Below are 22,702 nucleotides of genomic sequence, written 5' to 3'. Positions count from 1 at the left end.
GGGCACTGCCAGCAGCAAGCATGCATGTCTCCTCTGCTTGCCCACAGCCCCTCGGCCCCATCAACCCACCTGCAAAACACAGGTCCATGAATAAAGTTAGTAAGAATCTCAAGAGAGGGACTGCAGAGCTTTACACCAATGCTGGGCTGGGGGCCCTGGGGAGCTGGGGGTCCTGGGGGGCAACATGGGCTCTCACGCTGACCCCTTCCTTGGGCTACCCACCATGGTGGGTGGTGTCTGTTGCCTGGCTCAGGCCCCAGGGGCTGACCCCTCCTCCCTTGCCCAACCTGTCCTGACTTGACCCTGCTCACTCCAGGGGATAGAAGTCCTCATGGGCCTGGCCATCCCCTGAAGCCTGCCTGGGGCCTGCTGCAGCTGGAAACAGCAGGGGCTTTGTGTCCCCAGCAGGAGGGAGGTGGGGGCCTCGCCTCCCCAGACGTCCAGGCACTGCCTGTGGCTTCAGGAGGCCCTATGCTCAGTGTTGGGACCATTTCTCTGTTTGCTCAGAACAGGGAGATGGGAGCCCAGAACGTCCAGCTGGCAGTCAGCAGGGAGCAGATGGGGGCTGGACCAGCTAGTTCACTCAAGCACTCGCTCACTCATTCACCCATTCATTCATTCATCGGTCAGGAAGTAAGGCCCACAAACGCAGGAGGGCAGGACAGGGTGGACAGACAGATGGGTTCACTCATTTGATCACCATTAAATGAACATTCCTGGGAACCTATTGGGTCTGCAGCTGCTGTGGCTGGACACACAGACGCGCAGGTGCACAAACCCATGGACTCACAAAGACATGCATGCATGGACACATGGACGCATGAATACACAGATGCATGGATTTCCCGGCCTGGGAATCTTGGCTGAGCATCCTGGGCAGTCACTGCCCTGACCCAGTGCTCTGCTTGGGCACCAAGGCCCCTTGGTGCCCCCTTCTTCTCTCAGAGGGGTAGGGCCTACAGGGGTGTTCGGTCCACTAAAAGCCTGACTCAGGGCAGGGTTGCCGTCCATGTTGTGCTCAGCACCTGCTTTTTCTCTGGCCCAGTTCAGCTACTGGGTCCCCTTGATGGGAGAAGAAGGTCGCTACACTGGAGGGGGTCCAGGCTGGTGCAGGACAGGCTGTGGGCTGGGCCATCAGCATGCCCACAAGGGCAGCTGAGGTCTGGACCAGGGACCATGGGATCTAGACCCATGATCGTGTGGGCTGGACCATGGATCATGGGCGGTGGACCAGGGACCATGAGGGCTGGACCAGGGACCATGAGGGCTGGACCAGGGACCATGGACGCTGGACCAGGAACCATGGGGGCTGGACCCATAACCATGGGCACTGGACTGAGCTTTTAGTGTCCTCCCACTCCAAGCCAGGCCCTGTGACCCAAACCTCAGAACCCTCCTCTCACACCCCACCACGGGCTCTCAGAAAATCCCATCTGCTCCACATTAAATATACACCTGAAATCTGACCATTGCTCATGGGCTCTACCGCACCAAGTCTGCATCTCGGGTCATGAAGCTGCAGCTGCTCTGCTCACACCCCTCTCCACCATGCCATGCCTGCACCCCCCAGACACACCTCCCCCCCATTCCGCCATGCCCACACCCCACCCACCATGCCCACACCCCACCCACCATGCCCACACCCTGTCCTGTGGCCTGGCCTCTGTGCTCAGCTTAACACCGGGGGAGGGGGCACTGCCAGCCTTGGACCCCCACTCAGAACCCAAGTCCCACCCCCATCTCCCCTCTCAGCCCAAGTGTCTTTGCCCCCACCTGGATCCCACATCCGCATGGCCCCTCCCTCACCTGCACCAGGTGTCTGCATCTGAATTAACAGAGACTGGGTGGACAGTGGGGGACTGCAGGTAGGCTGGGTGAGTTGCCTGAGACCCCACCTCCACTCAGGCTGGGCAGGGCTGTGGCCCTCAGCCTCCTCTGCCTCCCAGATGCTAGGGCTGGTGCAACCCAGTTCCTGCCCTGAGGAGCCAGAGCCCGTGGGTACAAGGGGGACCTTACCTCCCAGCATTCCTCCCAGTCTGCCTCTCCCCCGCCACCAACCCCCAACGGCATGGCCGAGAGATCGCTTGAGTCCTCCCCAGCTCCACCAGCTGCTGCCTGTGTGCTTGGCTGGTTTCTGCCGGGGCCTCGGTTTCCTGCCAGTAGACAGCAGCCAGGGCCTGGCGTGCAGATGCACCAAGCACCCAGTTCCCTTCTTCTTCCTCAGGAGACATGAGATCAACAACAGGAAGAACGAGAGAAAAACCTAGAGCAGCTGGGCAGGGGGAGTCCAAAAGTCAACCCCACCACCAACTAGCTTGGGGGACGGGGTCCAAAAAATTAACCCCACCACCAGCCGGAGGAAGTGGCGGAATCTCTGGGGGCAGGGGGTTGTAGCTGGCAGGCCTGCACAGCTTACTGGCCCTCAGGCAGCATCCCCTCCCCGCAGTGATGCTTCCTCCAAGGGCAAGGGCTGGAGGGGGAAGAGTGGAGCAGATGGTGGCCCTGGGCAGGGTGAGGAATGTGAGGTCTGGCACACACCCAGGCCTACCTAGGGGTCCCTCCATGATCCCCGGCTTTCCTTCTCCCTGATGCCCTGAGACCCTCTCCAGGCCTGGTGTCAGGCACCCAGCCCAGAGGAAGGGGTGGTGGTGGGAGGTAGGTCCTGTGCAGGCCCAGTGCTGCCTCAGAGAGCCCGAACGGGGCGTGCAGTGCAGCCCCTCAGGACCCAACAAGCCCCGGCAGGTGAGAGGGGCGACTCCGGGCCGGCGGGCGTGGGAACAGACACCCCTAGGGTTGTCACCCCACCTCCGCCCGGCCAGCCCAGCGCCAGCCCAGCACCAGGCACCCTGCGCTACGTCACAGCTGCTAGGGCAGGGCTGGCCCACGCAGGCCAGCTGGGGAGGGCTGGGGGACGGCTGCTTCCTCAGTCTTGGCCCAGGAGAAGCCTCTGGGGGATCCGTGCAGCTGTGCGTCCTGCTGTGGGGATGGGGGTGACTGTGATGATGACAGGCACCCACGTATCTGTGCTTGTGGGGTATGCATGTGAGTGCGTGCAGGCAGGGGCACCTGTGTGTGCACGTGCAACTGCGTGTGCATGGATGCACTCATGAGTGTATGCACGTGTGTGCTGTGCGCATGTGCACATGTGTGTGGTGTGCACGCAGGCACAGGAATACATATATGTGTCCGTGTGTGTTGTGGGTGCATGCGTGAGCTGCCCTGTGGCAGGTGCAGCCAACGAGCAGTGTGTGGGTGTGGGTTGGGTGCTGGCCCAGGTAATTGGGACATGGCGCCTATCGACCCCAGGAACTGCCTGAGGGCCTCTGGCTGCAGCAGTTGCCCTGGCTTCTGCCCCTATGTCCCCCACACCCCCTTCTCACCCCGTGGGGTATGCTTTGGGCACGGTGCCTCAGTTCCCTGGGTCTTGGTTCCAGGCTGCCCTCAGGGTCTCCCTGGCGATCCTGACTATTGGAGACCCCACCCCCACCCCGATCACCTTGCCTGGGCTCTTGGCCGGCTCTGCTGTGGGCTGGTCATTCAGTTGGTGCCCACACGGGTCTGCTGCCTACCGGGTGGCCAGGCTCCACCCAGCACCAGTGGAAGCCAGGCACCCAGTGGGCAGGGTACAGTGCTTGTCATCGTGTGACCCAGGGGTCATACAGGGGGAGTGGCCTCCATGCGAACCCCCCTACACTGTGGGGTTGGGGTTCCAGGAGTGGCTTTGTCCCAGAGCTGAAAGCCTGGGTTGAGGGCCCCATAGTCAGATGGACAGAGCAGACGGGTGGACGGGCAGCTGGTGGCCGGCAGAGGCTGTGAGAATCGGCGGAAGCGGCGCGGGTGGCCGGCGGGTGGCCTGATGGCTCCTGGAAATCCTTGCTTCCTGTTTTCCCAACAAAGGGCCTCTGTCCCCAAAGGAAGGCCGGCTGGCTGGCCCCACGGACATGCCTTTTCCGTAAACAGGGTTGTTTTCCTTTTCTCCTCTTGACACAATAACAAGAGTAGCCCCCCGTCCCTGTCCTGTCCTGTCATCACCAGCCACAGGAGCCAGCCTGAGTGGGAGGGGTCCAGGTTTCCTGGGCCAGGGTCCCCCATCACCCTGGAAATGGGTCCCTGGGTGAGTGAGGATGGGGGCTTCCGTAGTGCCCACCTCATGGGGTTGGGGAGGGGAGGCTCGGCCTGTTTGGGGTCAGTGAGCTAAGTAGGGTGGGGCTTGGCAGAGCCCTGTGACCCTCACGGCCTGACAGATGGCACCTGTAGCAGGGGCCAGGGTTGGGTCCACGAGGGACTGGGCCCTCTGGGAGGGAGGCAGGAGGGTCCAGGGCCTCCCTTTGGGTGGACCTCCCTCCAGGCTGACCAGGAGCAGCCGAGGGTCAAAGAGAACCTCTGCCCCTCCCCCTGAGTGGACCCACGGGGCAGACCAAGGGGGCCTGATGGAAGGAAACTGCACCCCTGGGAAGGAGTCCCCCTGGGGGCCCACAGTCGGCTCCACCCAGTACAGGAGGAGGGGGCAGACTCTGGTTGTAGACCCGCCTGGCTGTGTGGGCTCAGAACAGCACCGGGAATGAACCCACCTTCCACCTGGCTCCAGGTGAACTCACAGGGTGCAAGGAAAACTGGATGGCCACTAGGGAGGCAGACAGCCCCGCGTCTGAGCCAGTGTGGGCGTGTGTGGTGATCCTGTGGCTACCAGGCAGCAGACACTGCTCAAGGCCAGTGTGAGGGGCTGGGGGGCTATTTATAGTGGCTGGTGACTGAGGCACACTATTAATATCCTGGGCCCCGTGAATGGACAATTCGGCCCTCAGGCAGCGGCAGTGTCATTCTCTGCCCGAGCCGCCTGTGGCTGGCACGCCGAGCCCCCCCAGGCCGCCACACAAGGGCCACTGTTCTCCCACCAGCAGCTGAGCCAGGTTTTCAGTTCACGAGCCTGCTGTCCCACACCCTCCCGGAGAGCCCCTGGCCGCCCCCTCACCCTAAGGAGTGAGGTGCTGGTGCTGGATGCCAGGAGGAACCCAGGACCGAGGGACATGTGGGAAGCTCCCACACCTCAGCACAGGAGGGGCACCCTGACAGCCATGGGTTGGGAAGAGGCGGCAGCTGCAGCCCGGGCCATTGGGCCTGAGAGTGGGTGACCTGTGGAACACGCTTGGGTCTGGGTGGACCTGGGGGTGGGAGCACATGTGCCCTGGGGTCTGGCAGGCCCATGGAAAGTTCAGACCCCAAGGCAGGTGGGGCAGGAAGTGGGAGGGTACTGCTCAGGACCCCTGCACAACTCTGGTCTCAGGGGTGATGGTGGGTCCTCCCCTCCTCCTGCCCCTGAGCCCAGTCAGGCTGCAGAGAACATCAGGAAAGGTTGTGCTAGGCGCCTGCGGGGAGGTGGGCTGTGCAGGCACGCCGGGCCTGCGGGGGGAGGCTGGGCAGCGGCCCCCTCGCCCACGCCGGAACGGACGGGCCACGTCTCAGCCAGGCTGGCACAAAGAGCACATTCCCAGCATCCGGGAAAGCGGAGAGGCCCCCCAGGAGGGACGAGCTGGGCCGCCGAGTTGGAGGCAATGCCTCATCCAGGCTCCAGAGCGCGGCGGCCTCGCAGGACCTGCAGGGTCACGCGTCCGGGGGTCAGGCTGCCCCTCTCCACGAAGGCTGGGCCGCTGCTCAGGGTCTGCCCGGAAGCTGTGGATGAGGCCATGGACCAGCCCAGGGTGAGGGGCGCGGGGGGAAGGTGTTCCCCACAGTCAGCGTCCACAGTCCGGGGACCTAGGGCCGCCAGCCGGGCTGGGGGCGCCCACTCCAGCCAGATCACCCCTCCAGGCCGCGACAGCCCCCCTCGCCTGTGGCGGGCATTGTAGGCTGTGGAGCCGAGCCAACGCCCAGCCCGGCGCGAATGTTGGGGGGCGGCCAGCTTCCAGGCCGGGTGTTCCTTTCGGGGAAACCCTCTCCGAGCGCAGTTCCCGTATTAAAGGGTGCAAGCATCCGCGCCCGTCGACACCTGTCGCCAAGCGCTTTCCAGGAAGGTCGTGCCCGCGCGGCCTCCACCGGCGCACGCGCCCTCCCTCCGCCCGACTTGGGGTTCGCCGCCGAGGTCAGTCGGGTCTCTGCGGTGCCCGGTCCGGTGCCAGCCCGAGGCGGGCGCTGCGGGGCGGGGGGCTCGGCCGGCCCTACAGACGCCCCCCGGCCGCCCGGCCCGCAGAGCCCTTTCCCGGCCAGGGGCGGGCCTTCCTACATTACCTCCCCAGCCCGGCGCCCCACCCGCGCCACCGGAAACCCTCTCTGGGCGGGAGCGGAGGAGGGGAGAAAGCGCGCAGGGCGCGGGCAGAGAGGACGCCGGGCTGGGGTGGTGTGGGCTGGAGTGGCCCGCGGGCCAAGAGGGCGAGACCGGGCTGGGGAATATCCAGGGTCCGCGACGTTCTGGGGCCTCCTGAGAGGGCTGAACTACCCCCAGTCCCCTCCTTCCCGCCCCGGGGCGTGATCTCGATGGACAGCCGGGTTCCCACGCCCACCGACGCTGAACAACAGGCCACGGGCCCCCATGCTGAGCAAGACCCCTCCGGCCCCCCACGAAGGGCTGGGGTGCACTGCAGGCCTGGGGGCGCTCCCTTGGACCTGGACGGGGGTTCCTGCTGTGTGTCGGGGGGTGAGCTAAGGACGTACGCACACACCCCTCCCCTCTCCACAGCCAGACCCCCTGCCGCCGGTCTCACCGTGGCAGCAACCATCCCTTCTCCAGCAGAGAGCCCAGCCTGCCTTCTACGGAGCCCTGCGGAGGGTTGGCCCCTGGGTGCAGGGCCCCAGAAGAGCTGTTTGGTGGCTGAGGGGCATGGGCAGTTTGTCCTCCCGCCAGGCTTGAGTGACAGCAGCCCCTCCTCCACCTGGAAACTTCTCTGAAGGATCCCACCGCAGGGGAAAGGGGTGCCTGAAGAGGTGGCCCGCTGACCCTCTCTGGTGCAGCGCCTGAGGGCAAAGGCTTGGTGGGGCCTGCAAGCCTGGTGGTTAGGATGACCCTGACCACAGTGGGCACTTTCAGGGAGCCACTAGACCCGCGGGCGGGGGGCAGCACAAGGCCTGAGCCACTTCTGGGCTCCAGGTGGGCATGGTCAGTGTGTGCAGGGGAAAGGATGCCTGCAGTGGAAGAGGGGTGAGCTTTGGAGGGAGGCATATAGAAAAGCACAAGAGGGGCAGCGTGGGCGATGGGCACCCCGCCCAGAGCACCCCCCACTGCTGGCCCTGTGGGGATTCCCTTGGCTGCCCAAGCCACCTCGGCCCCTCCCTGGAGTAGGACCAGCACCCCCACAAGCTCCCTGTACACTGCGCTCACTGCAGGGCTCACTGCTTCCTGGGAGCTGACCAGGGACGATGGGTGGGGCGGAGGGGGCCGGACCCCTTTCCTGTGAAGCCGGCGGGCCCATGGTCACAGCTCTCACTGGTGGGGAATGGGGTGGGGAGGAGACTGCACCAACCAGACCATGAAGGAGCAACTGAAAACAGTGGGGGAACCAACTGCACCCTCATATGACGTGACCAGGGGGCTATGCTGACTCCCCTGACCTCTGGAAAAAGATGACGGAAAGTTGAGGATGGAATCAAGAGGATGACCCTGGAGCGTATGAAGAAGCCGTCTCTGGCCCAGCCAGCCACCCAGGTCTGTGGCCCAGGCCCTTCACGTGGGACCCGCTGAGCTACAGAAGTGACCGCCCTCCACCTTGAGAGCTGGCCCTCGGCCCCGCTTGGGGCCCACAGAGAGGCCTTTCCCCCCAAGACAGCAGATATCCCTCCAGGTCTGCCCAGCTCACCTCCTGACCAGCAGGCTAGTAGCGGGGATTGAGTGTCAGCATGCCCTGGGGGGGGCCTGCTGGCCGAGAAGGGATAAAAGGGGCTACTCCCCACGGGCCACTTGATGGGGCGGGGCCGGGGTACATGAGACTGTCTTGCGGGTGCTTGACTGTGGTGGACGCCGGAGCTTGCTGGGGTTGGCACCTTCACAGGACTTAGGACAGGGACCCAGCCACACGTCAGGACACCTCTGAGGAGCCTGGGAAGCATTTAAGGTAGAATCATCACGGATAACGGCTGACGTGGAGGGAGACGGAGGCTCAGGGAGGTGGCCATACTGTAGTGGGTGGGTGATGGGGCCTGAGTCCCAAGCCACCCACAGTGTGCTGGGAATCGCATCAGCTCCTCGCGGGCCAGGATGACAGAGCAGACACTGCTCTGGAGCTAGACTCAGGTAGAACGCATAAGATGGCACAGGTGGGTGCAGTTATAATGGGTAGCAAGCGGGTGGGGGGGCCTGGCTGCATGGGCTTATGGAGATGGCTAATAAGGTACAGCCAACAAGGGCCGCCCCACCGTGCACCTGTGCCTGTCCCTCAGCTCACGCCTCCAAGGGGTCCCTATGACTGGACGACCTCGGGGAGGGCTCAGCTGGGTTCCTGGGTGGGTCAGCTGGGGTATGGTCACAGGACATGAGAGGCAGGCCGAGGGGCAAGCCCTCTGGTGACGCGGGGTTGGGGTGCTCTGGCTATGCCTCTGAGTGGGAGAGAACTGGCCCATGGTCAGAGGGGAGGGCTGGGCGGGGGCTGGAAGGACTGGAAGGTTGGGGACAGACACGAGATCCAGGGCCGGTGAGAGTGGCAGCTTGTGTCCCTGGGAGGGAGGCCAGGCCAGGTGTGGACCTGCAGCGCCACCTGTTGGCTCCACAGAGTTTGCACAGCCCCCTCTGGGCCTCAGGACCTGCTGGTGGGCTTGGGGGAGAGGGGCCAGGGCAGGAGCAGCATGGGGGCCAGCCTCCCAACATCACTACCACCTGCTGTAGGCCCTTCTGCCTTGAAGCCCCCTGCGCCTGCGGCTCCTCTCCCAGCATGAGCTCCAGGGACCCTGTCCCGTGCCCCAAGCCCACCACCCGTCCTGGGGAGATTGTTCTGCTGGGCTGAGACCACATCCTGTCCATCCCCCACAAGTGCCAGGCTGTGGACCCTCCAGCTCCTGTGGCCCCAGACCCCCGTCTGAGCCTCTCTTTATGTTTATGGATGAGGCAACTGAGGCCCATGAGGTGACACTCCCAGGGCAGAGGGTTAGGGCACTAGGGATCCACACTGTGGGTGAGGGAGGGTGGTGGGGGGCAGCAGTGGGGTCAGGGCAGCACTGAGGGGTCAGCTGAGCAAGGGGGCCCAGACCTGAGGGTGCTCTGGCAGAAGGGACGGCCAGTGCAAAGGCCCTGAAGCAGGACCCTGTTGGGACATTTGAGAAACCACATCTGCCTGACACTTGCACCGGGGGGGGGGGGGGGGGGGTGCGGTGGAGAGGCCCCGCCCAGGTGAGTCCGGGAGAAGGGAAGGGAGAACCAGTGGGGCACCCAGGCCTGAAATGCTGCTCCTGGTCCCCCTCAGCAGCATCTGTTCCAGGCAGCCCAGGCTCCTCATAGGGGCTGAGCTGGAGGTGGTGTGGGGTTTCAGCCAGAGCTTGAGAAATGACCCCTGATAGGGAAGATGACGCTGAGGACGTAGGTGAAGTTTCTGCCCTCAACCTGAGATGGAGGTCGAAGCCCGGGTCACCACTCCGTGCTGTCCCTCGCCTCGCCCTCTCCTGTTCTCTCTCGGCTGCACGCTCTAGGCCTGGGGTGTCCTGGTTCAGGCTCTCCGAGGCATGCACCCATTTTCACCCTGGCGCTCAGAGTGTGTGCTGCTCGCCACCTGGTGGCCGCGCTGGCCCCGTGCCCACAGCACAGCCAGGGAGGGGGCGCCCCAGCATGCAGTGCGGTCCCGCCACTGGGCCCTGGCTCCAGCACGTTTCCTGGGCCACCCCATAGCTCCAGCTGTTGGTACCATCCTCGAAGCCAGCACCATGCCTCCCAGGGGAAGCTAGAAGGCGGCTGGGGCGTACCTGCAGGTGAGCACACAGGTGTACTCAAGGCAGGCCCAGGCTCTGGCCTGCTACCCCGCTTCTCCCCTCTCCCCCAGCCTTCTCCCCACAGGGCCACTGTCTCTATATGTCAGCTTGACCAGTGGTGGCGAATCCAAGCTCGGGCCTTCATAAGTCTGGATTGGAGCAGGCAGCCCCACCCACCTTCCCAAATTGAAAGCCACCCGAGGTGCAGGTTGGTGGGGCTGAGCTACCCCAAGTCCAAGGTCCTTCCAGGAATATGGGAGACCCTGCACTGTCAGGTGAAGTTGGGATCGCAGGGCCCAGCAGAGCGGGGACTCTAGTGGGGGCTCCCCATGGAGTCCCCAGCCTGACTGCTAGCCCTTTTCTGGAAGATGAAGTGAGTTTTCTTCTAGCTCGGTCCCAAAGATGACCTTTCCCATCTGAGGATCCCTTCTCCTCTCTGACAAAACCCCCCAGAGAGGCCACGGGGGGGGTCCCTGATACTCACTCCATCGAGGCTTCAACTGAGCCCCCCAGCCATGTGAGATGCTCCTCCCTCGCCATCATGTATGGTGCCCAGTCCTCCTCCATGGGGGAGGGGTTAAGAACCCCGAGGACTGGACACCACGTCTGAAGACACAGCCCCTGGTCTGCGCTATGCCCAGCTCCTGAGCAACCCCAGCACGCAGTGGCTCGTGAGCCCACCTACCCCAGGACACAGCTCTGCCCATCATGGGGGGTACCCATCAGGAAAAGGGCAGACACAGCCTGAAGCGGCTGACTTCTGGGTGAGCCATCCCAACTACCTCCAACGGTCAACTTTATTATAAAGGGCGGTATCAAAATAGAGGCTCTGTAAGAACCGGGCGTGCATTCAGGGCCACGTGGCAATCCCGGACGTGGCGACCTGGGAGGTTCTCCCCACACGCACACTGAAGATGCTGCTCCCAGGTCTTGTTTCATGGAGGCCTCAGTCTGAATAATTTAAGGGCAGGTCTGGTGTCTTCTAACTTGGAATCACATTATAAATCTTCGTGGGGTGGGGGCTGCGTTGGCTTTTCTTCTGTTTCTGTCAGGAAATAAGCACATGTCGCTGAGTGAGATCTCAGCATTAGGGTCCCAAGGGTCAGACAGATGGCATGTGGGCTCTGATGTCCACTAAGCAGACTGCCCAGCCCCTCCAGAGGCAGCTCGGAGCCAGGCCACACTCAGCCCCAGTGCACACCCCCGACCAGGATGCTCCCCTCCGGGCAGGGTGTTCCCCGAGACAGATGGGGCTGAGGACCCAAATAGCCTGGGGAATCAGTTTGCAGCATTGCCTGTTTCCGGAGTGCAAGGACTCTGGGGTCAGCACGGGCTGCAGGGACAACACCCCAACAGCGTCAGGGTGACAGCAGAGGGCAGAGGACCACAGTGCACAAAGGCTCACCATGAGCTCGCCTGCCACCTCTGTGAGCTCCTGCGTGGTCCAGTCTCACAGAGTGCACACTTTGGCACGGTGTGGCACTGCAGGCACTTGACTCTGAATGCTTCTGGGTAGCATGTAAGGAGTCTTGTGCAGGACGTCCTGGGCAGCAGTTTTCCCCCAGCACCCTGAACGCGCTTTCCTGGTACTATTCTCAGGTCTGGATGCGTGCAGAAGCTGTCATGAGTCCGCCAGCATCCCCTAGTGTGTCCTTGCTCTCTGCTAATGGTTATGTTCTTTTTGCCTTTGGTAGTTCAGCTTACCACAACGCATCTAGATGTGGACTGATTTGTTTTCACGTATCCTGCTGGGGATTCCTGAGCTTCTGGACTCTGAACTCATGTCTCATTCATCCCGGAAAATTCTGAGCATTGTCATCTCTTTGAAGGCCGCCTTCTCTGCACTCTCCACTCACTTTGAGAACTTCCGTGAGAATCGCTGGGACCTTCTCACCCAATCCTCCACCTCTCTGCATGCCTCTGTCTTTCTCTGGAGCATTCTGGCAATTTCCCCAAATGTTTTCCAGTTCATTAATTCCAACTCCATTTGTATCTAATCTATTGTTAACCCATCCACTGAGCTTTAAATTTCAATAACTTTTTATTTCCGTAACTTCTATTTGATTTTATCTTTAGAAAAATCTTTCTGATCATCTGTTGACAGCTTCTGCCCTACTCTCATCTTCGACGCCTTCCTTTGAATGTTTAATCACTTTGAACACAGTACTGCTGGGGTTCTGCGTAGCTGGCCACGCGGTGGACTCTTGGATGATGTCATGTCTGTGCGGAGCTTTACAAATTCATCACCCAGGAGCCCCCGACCACCCTGTCCCAGGGCTGCTTTCTGTGTCATCCTCCGAGCCTGGGAGTTCCCAGGCCATGTGGGTGTCCAGGCAAACCCAGCCTGGGGCAGGTGGGCTGTGGCTAGGAGCCCTCCCCCTGCCTCCCCACTCCCCATTCTCTGTCCCCCTGCTTCCCCCACTCACCACCCCCCGCAGCTGGCACACAGGCCTCGTCTGTCTCTTCGTAGCCTTCGGGGCACACGCAGACGAAGCTCCCTGGAGTGTTGTAGCAGTTCTCGTTGTCCCGTGCACACGGCTTTTCTGTTTGTGAGCACTCGTCCACGTCTACAACACAAACGCCCAGGCCGACAGACTATTGCACTGAACAAGTACCCACGCATAAACAACATACTTGCATAAAGAAAACACATAAGTTGAGTCAGAGCGGGAGCGGAGGTCAGGAGACAGAGGACCTCACACAAGTTGACCATGAAAGTGGGAAGCCCCAAGAGCTCGAGAGGACATCCTGGGCTGGTGACACCTCTGGGACACCATGATCCCAGAGGGCTTAGCCTCCAACTGCGTGGATGAGAATAACCGGTGGTAATGCATGGCCCTGACACCTGGGCCGGGCTGGGCCTCCCCACCCACGTGCCCTGTACCTGCGAGCAACAAAAAAACCCTGGTCTGGGGACAGTCTGAGCCCAGTTTCTCATCACCCACCCAAGGTTCTCATTCCTGGCACATCAGAGGGCTTCCGAGGTGGGTGATCATGTCACAGTCCCGATGGCCCTAATGAGGCTCCCTGGAGAGCCATCACTCCAGCACAGGAAAGCCACCTACCTGAGCACTGGCCATTCTCCTCCTTGGTGTAGCCAGGGACACACGCAGTGCATTTCCCAGGGCCCTTCCCCGTGCAGCCCACACACGTAGAGTCACATTCTAGAAACAGGAGGATGCAAAGACAATAACATCAGACTGAGCTCCAGGTCAGAGCCTGATCCACAGCGGGGATGTCAGACCGAGCTCCGGGTCAGAGGCAGGCCCAAGGCAGGGACATTAGACCATGCTCCGGGTCAGAGCCCAACCCATGGCAGGGATGTCAGATTGAGCTCCAGGTCAGAGGCAAGGGTGGCACAGAGGGTGTTCTCAGCCCCTTTAATAGCTGTCTCCTGCAGAAGTACAGATTTACTTCAACAGTGGAGTTCCTAAAGAGCTGCTGGTAAAGAGGAAGAAGCAATGTTCACAAACACCCTCCTCAAAATCCTCCGGTTAGAGTGTAAACAGGCACGTTGGACCTTCTCAAAAGAAGACACTTCAGAGTTTCGGGGTGTTGGCTTACTCCCTAAAAAAACCTAAACCAGCTGCCATCCGGTTGGCTCTGACTCACGGCGTCTCCACGTATGTCAGAGTAGCACTGTGCTCCACAGGGTTTTCGATGGCTGATATTTTGGAAGGCCTTTCCTCTGAGGCACCTCTGGGTAGACCACTCAGTTAGCAGCTGAGGGCCTTAATAAGTATAGTTGAATGGAGAGATGCCACAAGGCTTCCAGTGTGATGTCTCGTTGTCAGTGACATCACCTCACCGCAAACTTTAAAAAGATGAAAACCACCTGATGCTGTCACTGAGCAGAGCATCAGGGGTCAGGAGGCCCTAAACGACATGGCGCTTGAACCAGGAGCCCCATCTGGGGACACTAACCCAGAGAGAAAGATGAAGAACACGGGAAGCTTTAGCTACAAAGATACTCAAATCATGTAACTGCGAAAAAGAAAACGATAAGTGTCCAACAATAGGGAGTGCTCAAGAAAACTAGGAAGCAATGATGTGTTTTGTAAGGCATGAAACACGATATTGGGAAACGTGAAGACAGTCGCTCAGAGGTGTCGGCGACCAAAAGCAGGTCACAGAGCACCACGCACAGTGCCTGTGGGTGCTGACTTCTCCGCGGAGCCACAGCTCTCTGCGGGGAAATAAAGGCTCAGCGCTGACTATCTGTGTGGAGCTATAACTCTTGGTCGGGGGATGGAGGAACTATTTTTATTTCCTGCTTTTCAACTTACTTGAATTTCCTGAGTTTTCGGAAGTGAGTATCTATTACTTGTGTTGCTGCCTTAAATTTTTTAAGTAGGTGACATGTATAAAAGTCATGCCAGTGGGCTGCGAGTACACTTTTAAAACACAAGAAATACATCAAGCAGGGCCCTGGGAGCAGGGCTTAGAACCAATCTGAAGCCGTTCAGTCACAACCAACAAAGCAAAAGGAGAAGAGACCCAAATTTTTACAACTTGGGTGATCCAACCTGTAACCAGAACAAGAAAAATTACGGGTCCAAGCCCTGAAATGGGAGACTTGGAAGAGGTGTGGCGAGCCCTCTCAGGCGCCTGATGCGTGAGACTGGATCACTGGCAGGACTGTGGAGAGCAATCCACATTCAAAGCTGTACAGAAGGCTGCCATCTCTGAGCTGGGCACCACTGTTCCCGATTCTGCAGAATCCGAAGGCAGGAGATTTGGTTGCTAGGCAATGCGTATGCTGCCACTGTTTTCTAAGACAGAGACTGAGCTTCTAGCAGGGCTTCGGCTTGTCATTTTTCCTGTTCCTCTGACCATTCTGGTTCACTCAAATTCTAAAAATTTGGGTCTGTTCTGGTATCACTTCCTCAGCCATAACTGAACCGGGAAGAACCGGTATGAAGCCCTGCCTAGGAGTGAGCGCTGCCCTCCCTGAGGACTCCGCCGGGACCCCGCCCCTCTGGATGGGACCCCACCATCCAGGACCCCACCCCTCCGGACAAGGGACCCACCTTCACATGTGTAGGAACCAGGGACGTTCTCGCAGTACTGGCCCTCACTGCACGGGGGCGTCTCCTCTGCACACTCATCCACATCTGGAAGAGACACGGCACGAGTGAATGCCCACAGCCCACCCACCTGTGGACTCCAGGGCACCTCGCAAAGGGCCGCCTGCAAAAGGACGCAGTCACAGCTCTTATACTTTCTATGAAAACGGCTGGCGGCAGGCTTCAACTGTTACTAAAAAATCACACAGCTTTTCTGCCAATTACACACTGGACTTCCTCTTTTAACGTCCCAATGGGTTTGGGTGTTACAAACTCAGGTTTCTGAGCCAAAAACACACCCAGTCACATAACCTAACACAAAAGGTGCCTTCCTCCTTCAAGAACATTGAAGCCTTAGTCTGAAACTCACCAACATTCCCTTCCTTCAAATTCCCATCAAAGTACCAAGTTCTCTCACCAGCTGAGGTAATAGAAACTGGATAACGAACCCCTGCACTTTGGTGAGGCATCCACTACCATTTAGGGTGAAAACTTCTGAAAAAACGGAACAAGTCAGAGCTGGGCAGAGCTCTGCTGTTTTGAGAGCCAGCAGGACACAGGACGGAGCCGCCAGCTCATGTCTTCTGCCTGAGACTGAGCCCCAGCTCTCCCCCACCTTTCCGACCACATAGTCTCCTGGGATTTCCTGGCCTTACCCACCCAGGAGCTCTGACCACAGACCAAGCCCCGTTGCCCCTCACCCGCCCAGCCACATACACCAGTCCTGCCCCCCACCCCAGAGCGTGTCCACCCCCAGGGAGCCCTGCCGCCCTGCAGACACGGCTAGGGAGGAGGGTGGGGGCCCCCAGCCACTTCAGTTGAGAGAAGAGTCTTTATCTCCGAAAGCTCTGCAAACCACCAGTTAACTCCAAACTCAAAGTCAGGTTTTTCAGAACCAAGAGCCAGGATGGTCCCCAAGAGGCAGAGAAGGGGGGTCGCTGGCTCCCAAGTAGCTTGAACCTCTGGCTCCTGAAGCACCACACGGTGTGGGTAACGGGGTGCAGGGTGGGGGTGCAGGGTGAGGGTGCAGGTGTGGGTTACAGGGTACATGGTGAGGGTGCAGGGTGAGGGTGCAGGATGGGGGTTACAGGGTGCAGGATGAGCAGGTGCAGGTGTGGCTAATGGGGTGCAGGGTGGGGGTGCAGGTGTGGGTTACAGGGTGCAGGGTGAGCGGGTGCAGGGTGGGGGTGCAGGGTGAGGGTGCAGGTGTGGGTTACAAGGTGCAGGATGGGGGTGCAGGTGTGGGTTACAGGGTGCAGGGTGGGGGTGCAGGTGTGGGTTACAGGGTGCAGGGTGGGGGTGCAGGTGTGGGTTACAGGGTGCAGGATGGGGGTGCAGGTGTGGGTTACAGGGTGCAGGGTGGGGGTGCAGGTGTGGGTTACAGGGTGCAGGGTGGGGTGCAGCTGTGGGTTACAGGGTGCAGGGTGAGCGGGTGCAGGGTGGGGTTGCAGGTGTGGGTTACAGGGTACAGGGTGAGCGGGTGCAGGGTGGGGGTGCAGGTGTGGGTTACAGGGTACAGGGTGGGGGTGCAGATGTGGGGTGCAGGGTGCAGGGTGAGCAGGTGCAGGGTGGGGGTGCAGGTGTGGGTTACAGGGTGCAGGGTGGGCGGGTGCAGGGTGAGGGTGCAGGTGTGGGTTACAGGGTGCAGGATGGGGGTGCACGTGTGGGTTACAGGGTGCAGGGTGGGGGTGCAGGTGTGGGTTACAGGGTGCAGGGTGGGCGGGTGCAGGGTGAGGGCGCAGATGTGGGTTACAGGGTGCAGGGTGGGGGTTCAGGGTGAGGGCGCAGGTGTGGGTTATAGGGTGCAGGGTGGGGGTGCAGGTGTGGGTTACAGGGTGCAGGGTGGGCAGGTGCAGGGTGGGGGTGCAGGTGTGGGTTACTGGGTACAGGGTGAGCGGTTGCAGGGTGGGGGTGCAAGTGTGGGTTACAGGGTGTAGGGTGGGAGGGTGCAGGGTGAGGGCACAGGTGTGGGTTACAGGGTGCAGGGTGGGGGTTCAGGGTGAGGGTGCAGGTGTGGGTTATAGGGTGCAGGGTGGGGGTGCAGGTGTGGGTTACAGGGTGCAGGGTGGGGGTTCAGGGTGAGGGTGCAGGTGTGGGTTATAGGGTGCAGGGTGGGGGTGCAGGTATGGGTTACAGGGTGCAGGGTGGGGGTTCAGGGTGAGGGTGCAGGTGTGGGTTATAGGGTGCAGGGTGGGGGTACAGGTGTAGGTTACAGGGTGCAGGGTGGGGGTTCAGGGTGAGGGTGCAGATGTGGGTTATAGGATGCAGGGTGGGGGTGCAGGTGTGGATTACAGGGTGCAGGGTGGGCGGGTGCAGGGTGAGGGTGCAGGTGTGGGTTACAGGGTGCAGGGTGGGGTGCAGGTGTGGGTTACAGGGTGCAGGGTGGGCGGGTGCAGGGTGAGGGTGCAGGTGTGGGTTACAGGGTGCAGGGTGGGGATGCAGGTGTGGGTTACAGGGTGCAGGGTGGGGGTGCAGGTGTGGGTTACAGGGTGCAGGGTGGGGTGCAGGTGTGGGTTACAGGGTGCAGGGTGGGGGTGCAGGTGTGGGTTACAGGGTGCAGGGTGGGGGTGCAGGTGTGGGTTATAGGGTACAGGGTGGGGGTGCAGGTATGGGTAACAGGGTGCAGGTGTGGGTTACAGGGTGCAGGGTGGGGGTGCAGGGTGAGGGTGCAGGTGTGTGTTACAGGATGCAGGGTGAAGGTGTGCAGGATGGGGGTGCAGGTGTGGGTTACAGGGTGCAGGGTGAGGGAGTGCAGGATGGGGGTCATGGTGAGGAGGTGCAGATGTGGTTACAGAACGGTGGTACAGGTGAATGGCGGAGGGTGCAGGGTAGGGAGGTGCAGAGTGGAGTAGGGGTGCAAGCCGTGGGGTGGGCAGATGCAGATGCAAGGTGGGGGTAAGTGGGCTGAGTGATGTGGGGTGCAGGGAAGAGGGTTACAGCCCCACACTCCAAGTTCTCTGACATTTAGTGCCAGCCTGTGGAGGGGCAGCTTCGAGGACACAAGGACAAGGGACGACGGCCACCATGTGGCATCACGCATCAGGGGCCCCATCTGGCGCTCTGGCACAGCCTTGAGAGGCCCCACAGCCCCCAGAGGACAACACAGTCACCACTGTCACTGTTCCCACTTTAGATGTGAAACAGGGTGGGGACACCCTAAGGCCAGCAGACGCTGTGGTGTGAAGCCAAAACCCAGCCCTGCCAAGAGTCCTGGGCCGCAGGCACAGCTGGGCTGTGAACCCCAGGTCAGGTCAAAAAAGAAGGGGCAGAAGAGCCACGATGGCCACCACAGAGGGGGTAGAAGGGTGAGACCACCACGTGAGAAACCAAGCTGGGGTTGCGGGGGGTCTTCCTTCAGGGCGGCCTCCCCCTCCAACCCGGGGAGAGCTGGTCCCCCAGCATGTATGTCCATCGTGGCTGCCCAATTTGCCCATGTCCTCCCACAAACTGGCTCGTGGCCAGGGCAAGGGGCAGTGTACCTCAGTTTCCCCATCTGTGACTGTACACCAGCAGATGATTCTCCCCACCTGCCAGAGCCCAGGAGTTGCCTCCTGACCTGCTGTTTCCCACCTCTGCCCAAACTGGACCCCGCAGTAAGCACAAGTTGCTCAAATGCTGCTGACCCCGTCGAGGTCCCAAGGCCCACACTCCAGCCAGACACCGTGTATGCAGCCCACCTGCGTGTCTCATTGAGCTGGGCGCAGGAGCACAATCAGGCAGATAGCCTGAGCTCTCCTTATAGAGCCCCGGCCAGAATGTGAGTCCCACAGGCACACTGCCACCTCCCCTATGCACTCCCACTGCCCAGCATGTAGAACAGCAAACAGGGTCACCTTGGGCCAGGCCGCAGCCTGGGCGGGTGGAGGCAGGGAGTGTGCATGCTAGACAGCGGGGCTCAAGGTGGCAGAGCTGGGGGCAGGGGTGCAGAGTGGACCCTCAGGGTGGGGACTGCCGAGGTGGGAGCCCGCTCTGGGGGGAGGGGGGCCATGGGGGGTCTCACCGATGCAATCATCCTGCTGGCGGGCCCAGCCAACATCGCACTCAGCGCAGTCCCTACTGGTGGGGCCGGTGCAGGTCTTGCAGGCCTCGTTACAGACTGAAACAAAGGCAGCAGCGGGTGAGGGCAGCCCTCCATCGGGGCAAACCCCATCCTCGGTCACTAGCACAGACGCTGGATGCGTTTAGAAGGTGGGAAGGTAGGTTCAGTGAGTAAAAACAAAAAAACAAGTTGGCAGAAAAACCTAGAAACGCAAGCTTAGGCCAACAAGAGGGGAGCCACGTGACCCACATGGCCACATACTGGGGACAAACAGTACAGAGGCTTCCCTCCCGGCCTCCCCTCCTGAGCGCCCACTGGGCCATACCTGTGCAGACGCTGTGTGTGTCGTTCCGCAGCGCGCTAAAGTAGCCGTCCACGCAGTCCATGCACAGCGCCCCACGGTAGCCCATGTGGCACTGGCAGGACCCATCCCCCTGCCGGCTGCCATCCCCGCTGCAGCGGCCATTCCCGCTGCAGGGCCTCTGGGTGCCACCTGGGCATGCTGCGGAGAAAGACACTGGCTTCCTCACCCACCATGCTCACCCCCTGCCGCCACTGACCCCTCACTAACGCAGCCCCAGGTCCCCAAAACAGGCACTGTTCCTGACTGAGCACACAGGCCTGCAGGGTTGACAAGGAGGCTGGGAGAGGCCTGACCCCTGGGGTCTGCAGGCCCGACACTCCAACACCTGCATGGGGTCACAAACATGTGCCCCCCAATTCATGATGGTGTGACCCTGGGCAGCTCCAGACTTCTGGAAGCTTCCGTTTCCTCCCTGGAACAGGGGTTTTGAGAACACTTTTGTGTCAGGTATGCGAGAAGGAACATGTGCCGCTGCATCTAACCCACTGGGTGGAGAGTGGGGGGCAGCAGGAGGTGGCCACAGGGGCCGGAGGGCATCTGAGCTCAAAAATGAAACGACACTTAGTCCAGATTGATCAGTATGGCTGACTCCCACGATAACCAGGAGCAAACCAGGGCTAGTGTCCGTGCACGCTTCTTCACAGCTCACACCTCGGAGCCTGCTGGAGGCTGGACGCAATGTGCACTGCCTGACAGCCGCTCAGCCACTCCACACAGTCACGGCTGCTCGTGGTGAGGCTAGGTGTGGACAGCCAGGGTTCAGGCGCCTTGGTCTCACGGGGCAGCCCCCAGCCTGTCTCGCAGGCCGAGCCCACAGGACCACTGAGGGTCTGTGACCCTGAACTAAAAGCACAACTGGTTTGGACTCTCAGCTTGACAACCCACCGGAAAATTTCCCCAAAGAGTAAAACCAGAGATGACAATGCCACTCTTGGTCTCTTGGTGCCCTGTGTCCTCTGAGTCCGTGGCCCCCACCCCATCAGAGGGAGAAGGGGTCTCAGCCCTCCCCATGCCTTCCCCCTGCTGCCAGCCTCTAGGGGGTTACAGCAAACCAGTGCACGTCTCTGTTGTTTGTTGACAGAACAGAGGAACCAAGTGCCTTAACCCACTGCAAGTGGGATACCCGTTCCTCCACGCCAGGTCCCTCCCTGGGCCCTTATCCACCCAACTCTCAGCCAAGAAACCTGCCAGAGATACCTGGGGGCTGAGTGGCCCTGAGATTCCCCGAGAAGAAGCGTACCCAGACAGTCAGGCCCGAACGTCCCAGGAGAACAGCAGACCTTCAGTGTCTCCACACAGAACCACTCAAACAGGTCCGGAGACTGCTTCTTCCTACAGAACCGAAAAGAGCCCATCGAGTCTTGCTCACGTGGTAGACGTTTTAACAATGGCCACGCGGTTTAATCCAATGCACTCTTGGGCAGTATAAAGCCTGCAAAACGGCACTCTCCTAGAAAGTGGCTGGTTTGGTAAAGCCAATAAAGCACTTCTTAATGGTGAAAACCCTGGATCCCCCTGCCCATGTCATCAGGGCACAACCTGGGCGGCCATTTTGGTAAAATTACTACCGGCCAGAAGTCTTCAAATGGGCCAGGTCCTGAGGAACAAAGGAAGCCGGAAACACTGCCCTGACTCAAGAAGACTAAGTAGACAGACAGCTCCCCGGACACTAGAATGAGGGTTCCTCAGGGCAGCTGGCGAACTGTGCAAAGGTCTGCAGGGTATCAGTTAACCAAGTGTTAGCCCGCTTTCTTGTCTCGATAACTGTACCGTGGTGATGCAGAGGCTGGCACACGGGCGTGGGAGCTGTGTACTGACTGATGTTTGTCTAACTTTAGCACGCTCCAAGAAAAGGAGCAGCACCCATGACAGCTCCAGGGTCCTTGGTCAGGGTCCCACCCGCGGGCACTCACAGCCGCAGCCACCAGGCCTCCAGGTGCTCCTCCTGCTCCTCCACCATACGGTTGCACTCGAAGTCGCTGTTTTCACACAGGCCCTCAAGGATCTCCACCAGGCGGATCTCGCTGAAACACAGGGCCCTCGGGGTGAGCTTCTCACAGGGTCACAGATATGTCCTGAGACCCCTGAGTGAGCAGGGAGCTGGGACCACCGCAGCCAGTGCCATGTTAAGACCGGGAAGGCCTCCCACCCTGATGGAGGGGGAACCCCAGGTGACAGGAAGCCAGCTGTGCAAGGGCACCAGGGGCCAAGCCAGCAAGAGGGTGGCCCTTGGGCTGATGGGGGCCCACCAGGAGAGGTGCAGAAAGGTGCAAGGATGCGGCTCCAGGCAGAGGAGGCCGAGGAGGGTGGCCTGCCACTGGGGAAAGAGCTGCTTCCAGTGAGGTTTCACGAGGTCATCTGTAAGGCTCACCCTAGCTGTGTGGGGGTGCCGTGTAGTGGGGGGGCCGTGTGGTGGGGGCCCTGTGGTGGGGCATGCTAGGGCAGTCAGCAGCAGCAGGGACCCCATCCTGGTCTGAGGAGCACTCACGGGAACTTGTCAGGTGTCAAAGGCAGGACACTGGGCTCCAAGCACAGACTCTGGGGCAACAGGGCCACAGGGGCCAGGTAGAAGGTGTGCCCACCTGAACTCATACTTGGACAGCGACTTTTCTTCCCAGGCCGTGTTCCCGCCGCCAAAGTTCTTCTTCTCCGTATCCACCATCCCCTGCAGGATAAGGGCAGCTGAGACTCGGAGCTGCTCGCTCAGGAACCCCGGCACCCCAGGACCCCCAGGCGTCGGATCCCTCAAGGAGGGTGGCACCGACCGTGTCCCCCGGCCCCCGGCCGTCCGCGGGACCTCCACCGCCAGGGTGACCTCGGCCCCGGGGCGCCATCACGGTGACTCCGGTCCCCCCGAACTCGCCGGGTCCCGCCGCGGGGTGACCCCTGCACACCTGCTTGAACTTCTCCACCAGCCCCCGGCACCGCGAGCAGGGCGTCGGCTTCCTGGCCGCGGCAGCAGCAGGCGCGGGCGGCAGCGGCAGCAGCAGCAGCAGCAGCCCCAGCCCGGCAGGGGACGGCGGGCGCATGGCTCAGCGGGGCGCGGAGACGCGCGGCTCGTCGAGACCACGGCCCGGCCCGGCCCGCCCACCGGCTCCGAGCCGCGCCGGCCGTTCCCGGGGCTACTTCACCGCACCGGCGAGGCCCCACCCAGCCGCCAGCGCGCGCGCCGCGATTGGCCGGCGGGTTCCGCCCCGTCCGCACGTGGCCCAATCCGGATTCGCCACGAGAAGAGGCCAATGGAAAGGCCCCGGGTCAGCGTCCGGCCGAAAGGGGGTGGGGCGGAGGGCGGAGAAACCCGAACCCGCCCCTCGTGCCCCGCCCCTGGGCGTGCGCCTCCCGGGGCGGCCA

At 61.2% G+C, this 22,702-nt stretch overlaps 2 protein-coding genes across 2 annotated transcripts; one reads left to right on the top strand and one right to left on the bottom strand.

The window, feature by feature from the left end:
* Positions 1 to 3,286: 3,286 nt before the first annotated feature.
* On the top strand, positions 3,287 to 12,315 carry LOC126076502 (collagen alpha-1(I) chain-like). The gene is made up of 5 exons (XM_049884993.1): positions 3,287 to 3,388; positions 4,806 to 5,124; positions 5,285 to 5,542; positions 5,705 to 8,244; positions 11,577 to 12,315. The coding sequence occupies exons 1-4, from the start codon at positions 3,287 to 3,289 to the stop codon at positions 6,880 to 6,882; spliced, it is 1,857 nt and encodes a 618-aa protein (XP_049740950.1). The 3' UTR covers positions 6,883 to 8,244; positions 11,577 to 12,315.
* On the bottom strand, positions 10,634 to 22,479 carry CRELD2 (cysteine rich with EGF like domains 2). Its single transcript, XM_049884722.1, has 10 exons — positions 22,246 to 22,479; positions 21,934 to 22,016; positions 21,265 to 21,375; positions 20,592 to 20,683; positions 19,313 to 19,489; positions 18,949 to 19,044; positions 14,913 to 14,996; positions 12,948 to 13,046; positions 12,309 to 12,449; positions 10,634 to 10,927 (listed from the first exon to the last, which is right to left on the bottom strand). Exons 1-10 carry the CDS (start codon positions 22,378 to 22,380, stop codon positions 10,881 to 10,883), a joined length of 1,065 nt encoding a protein of 354 aa, XP_049740679.1. The 5' UTR covers positions 22,381 to 22,479; the 3' UTR covers positions 10,634 to 10,880.
* Positions 22,480 to 22,702: the final 223 nt, after the last annotated feature.

Source organism: Elephas maximus, chromosome 4 (genome assembly GCF_024166365.1).
Source record: "Elephas maximus indicus isolate mEleMax1 chromosome 4, mEleMax1 primary haplotype, whole genome shotgun sequence".
Lineage (NCBI taxonomy): Eukaryota > Metazoa > Chordata > Mammalia > Proboscidea > Elephantidae > Elephas > Elephas maximus.
Note: the sequence above shows the minus strand (reverse complement) of the source record. Positions and strands in the feature narration are given on the sequence as shown.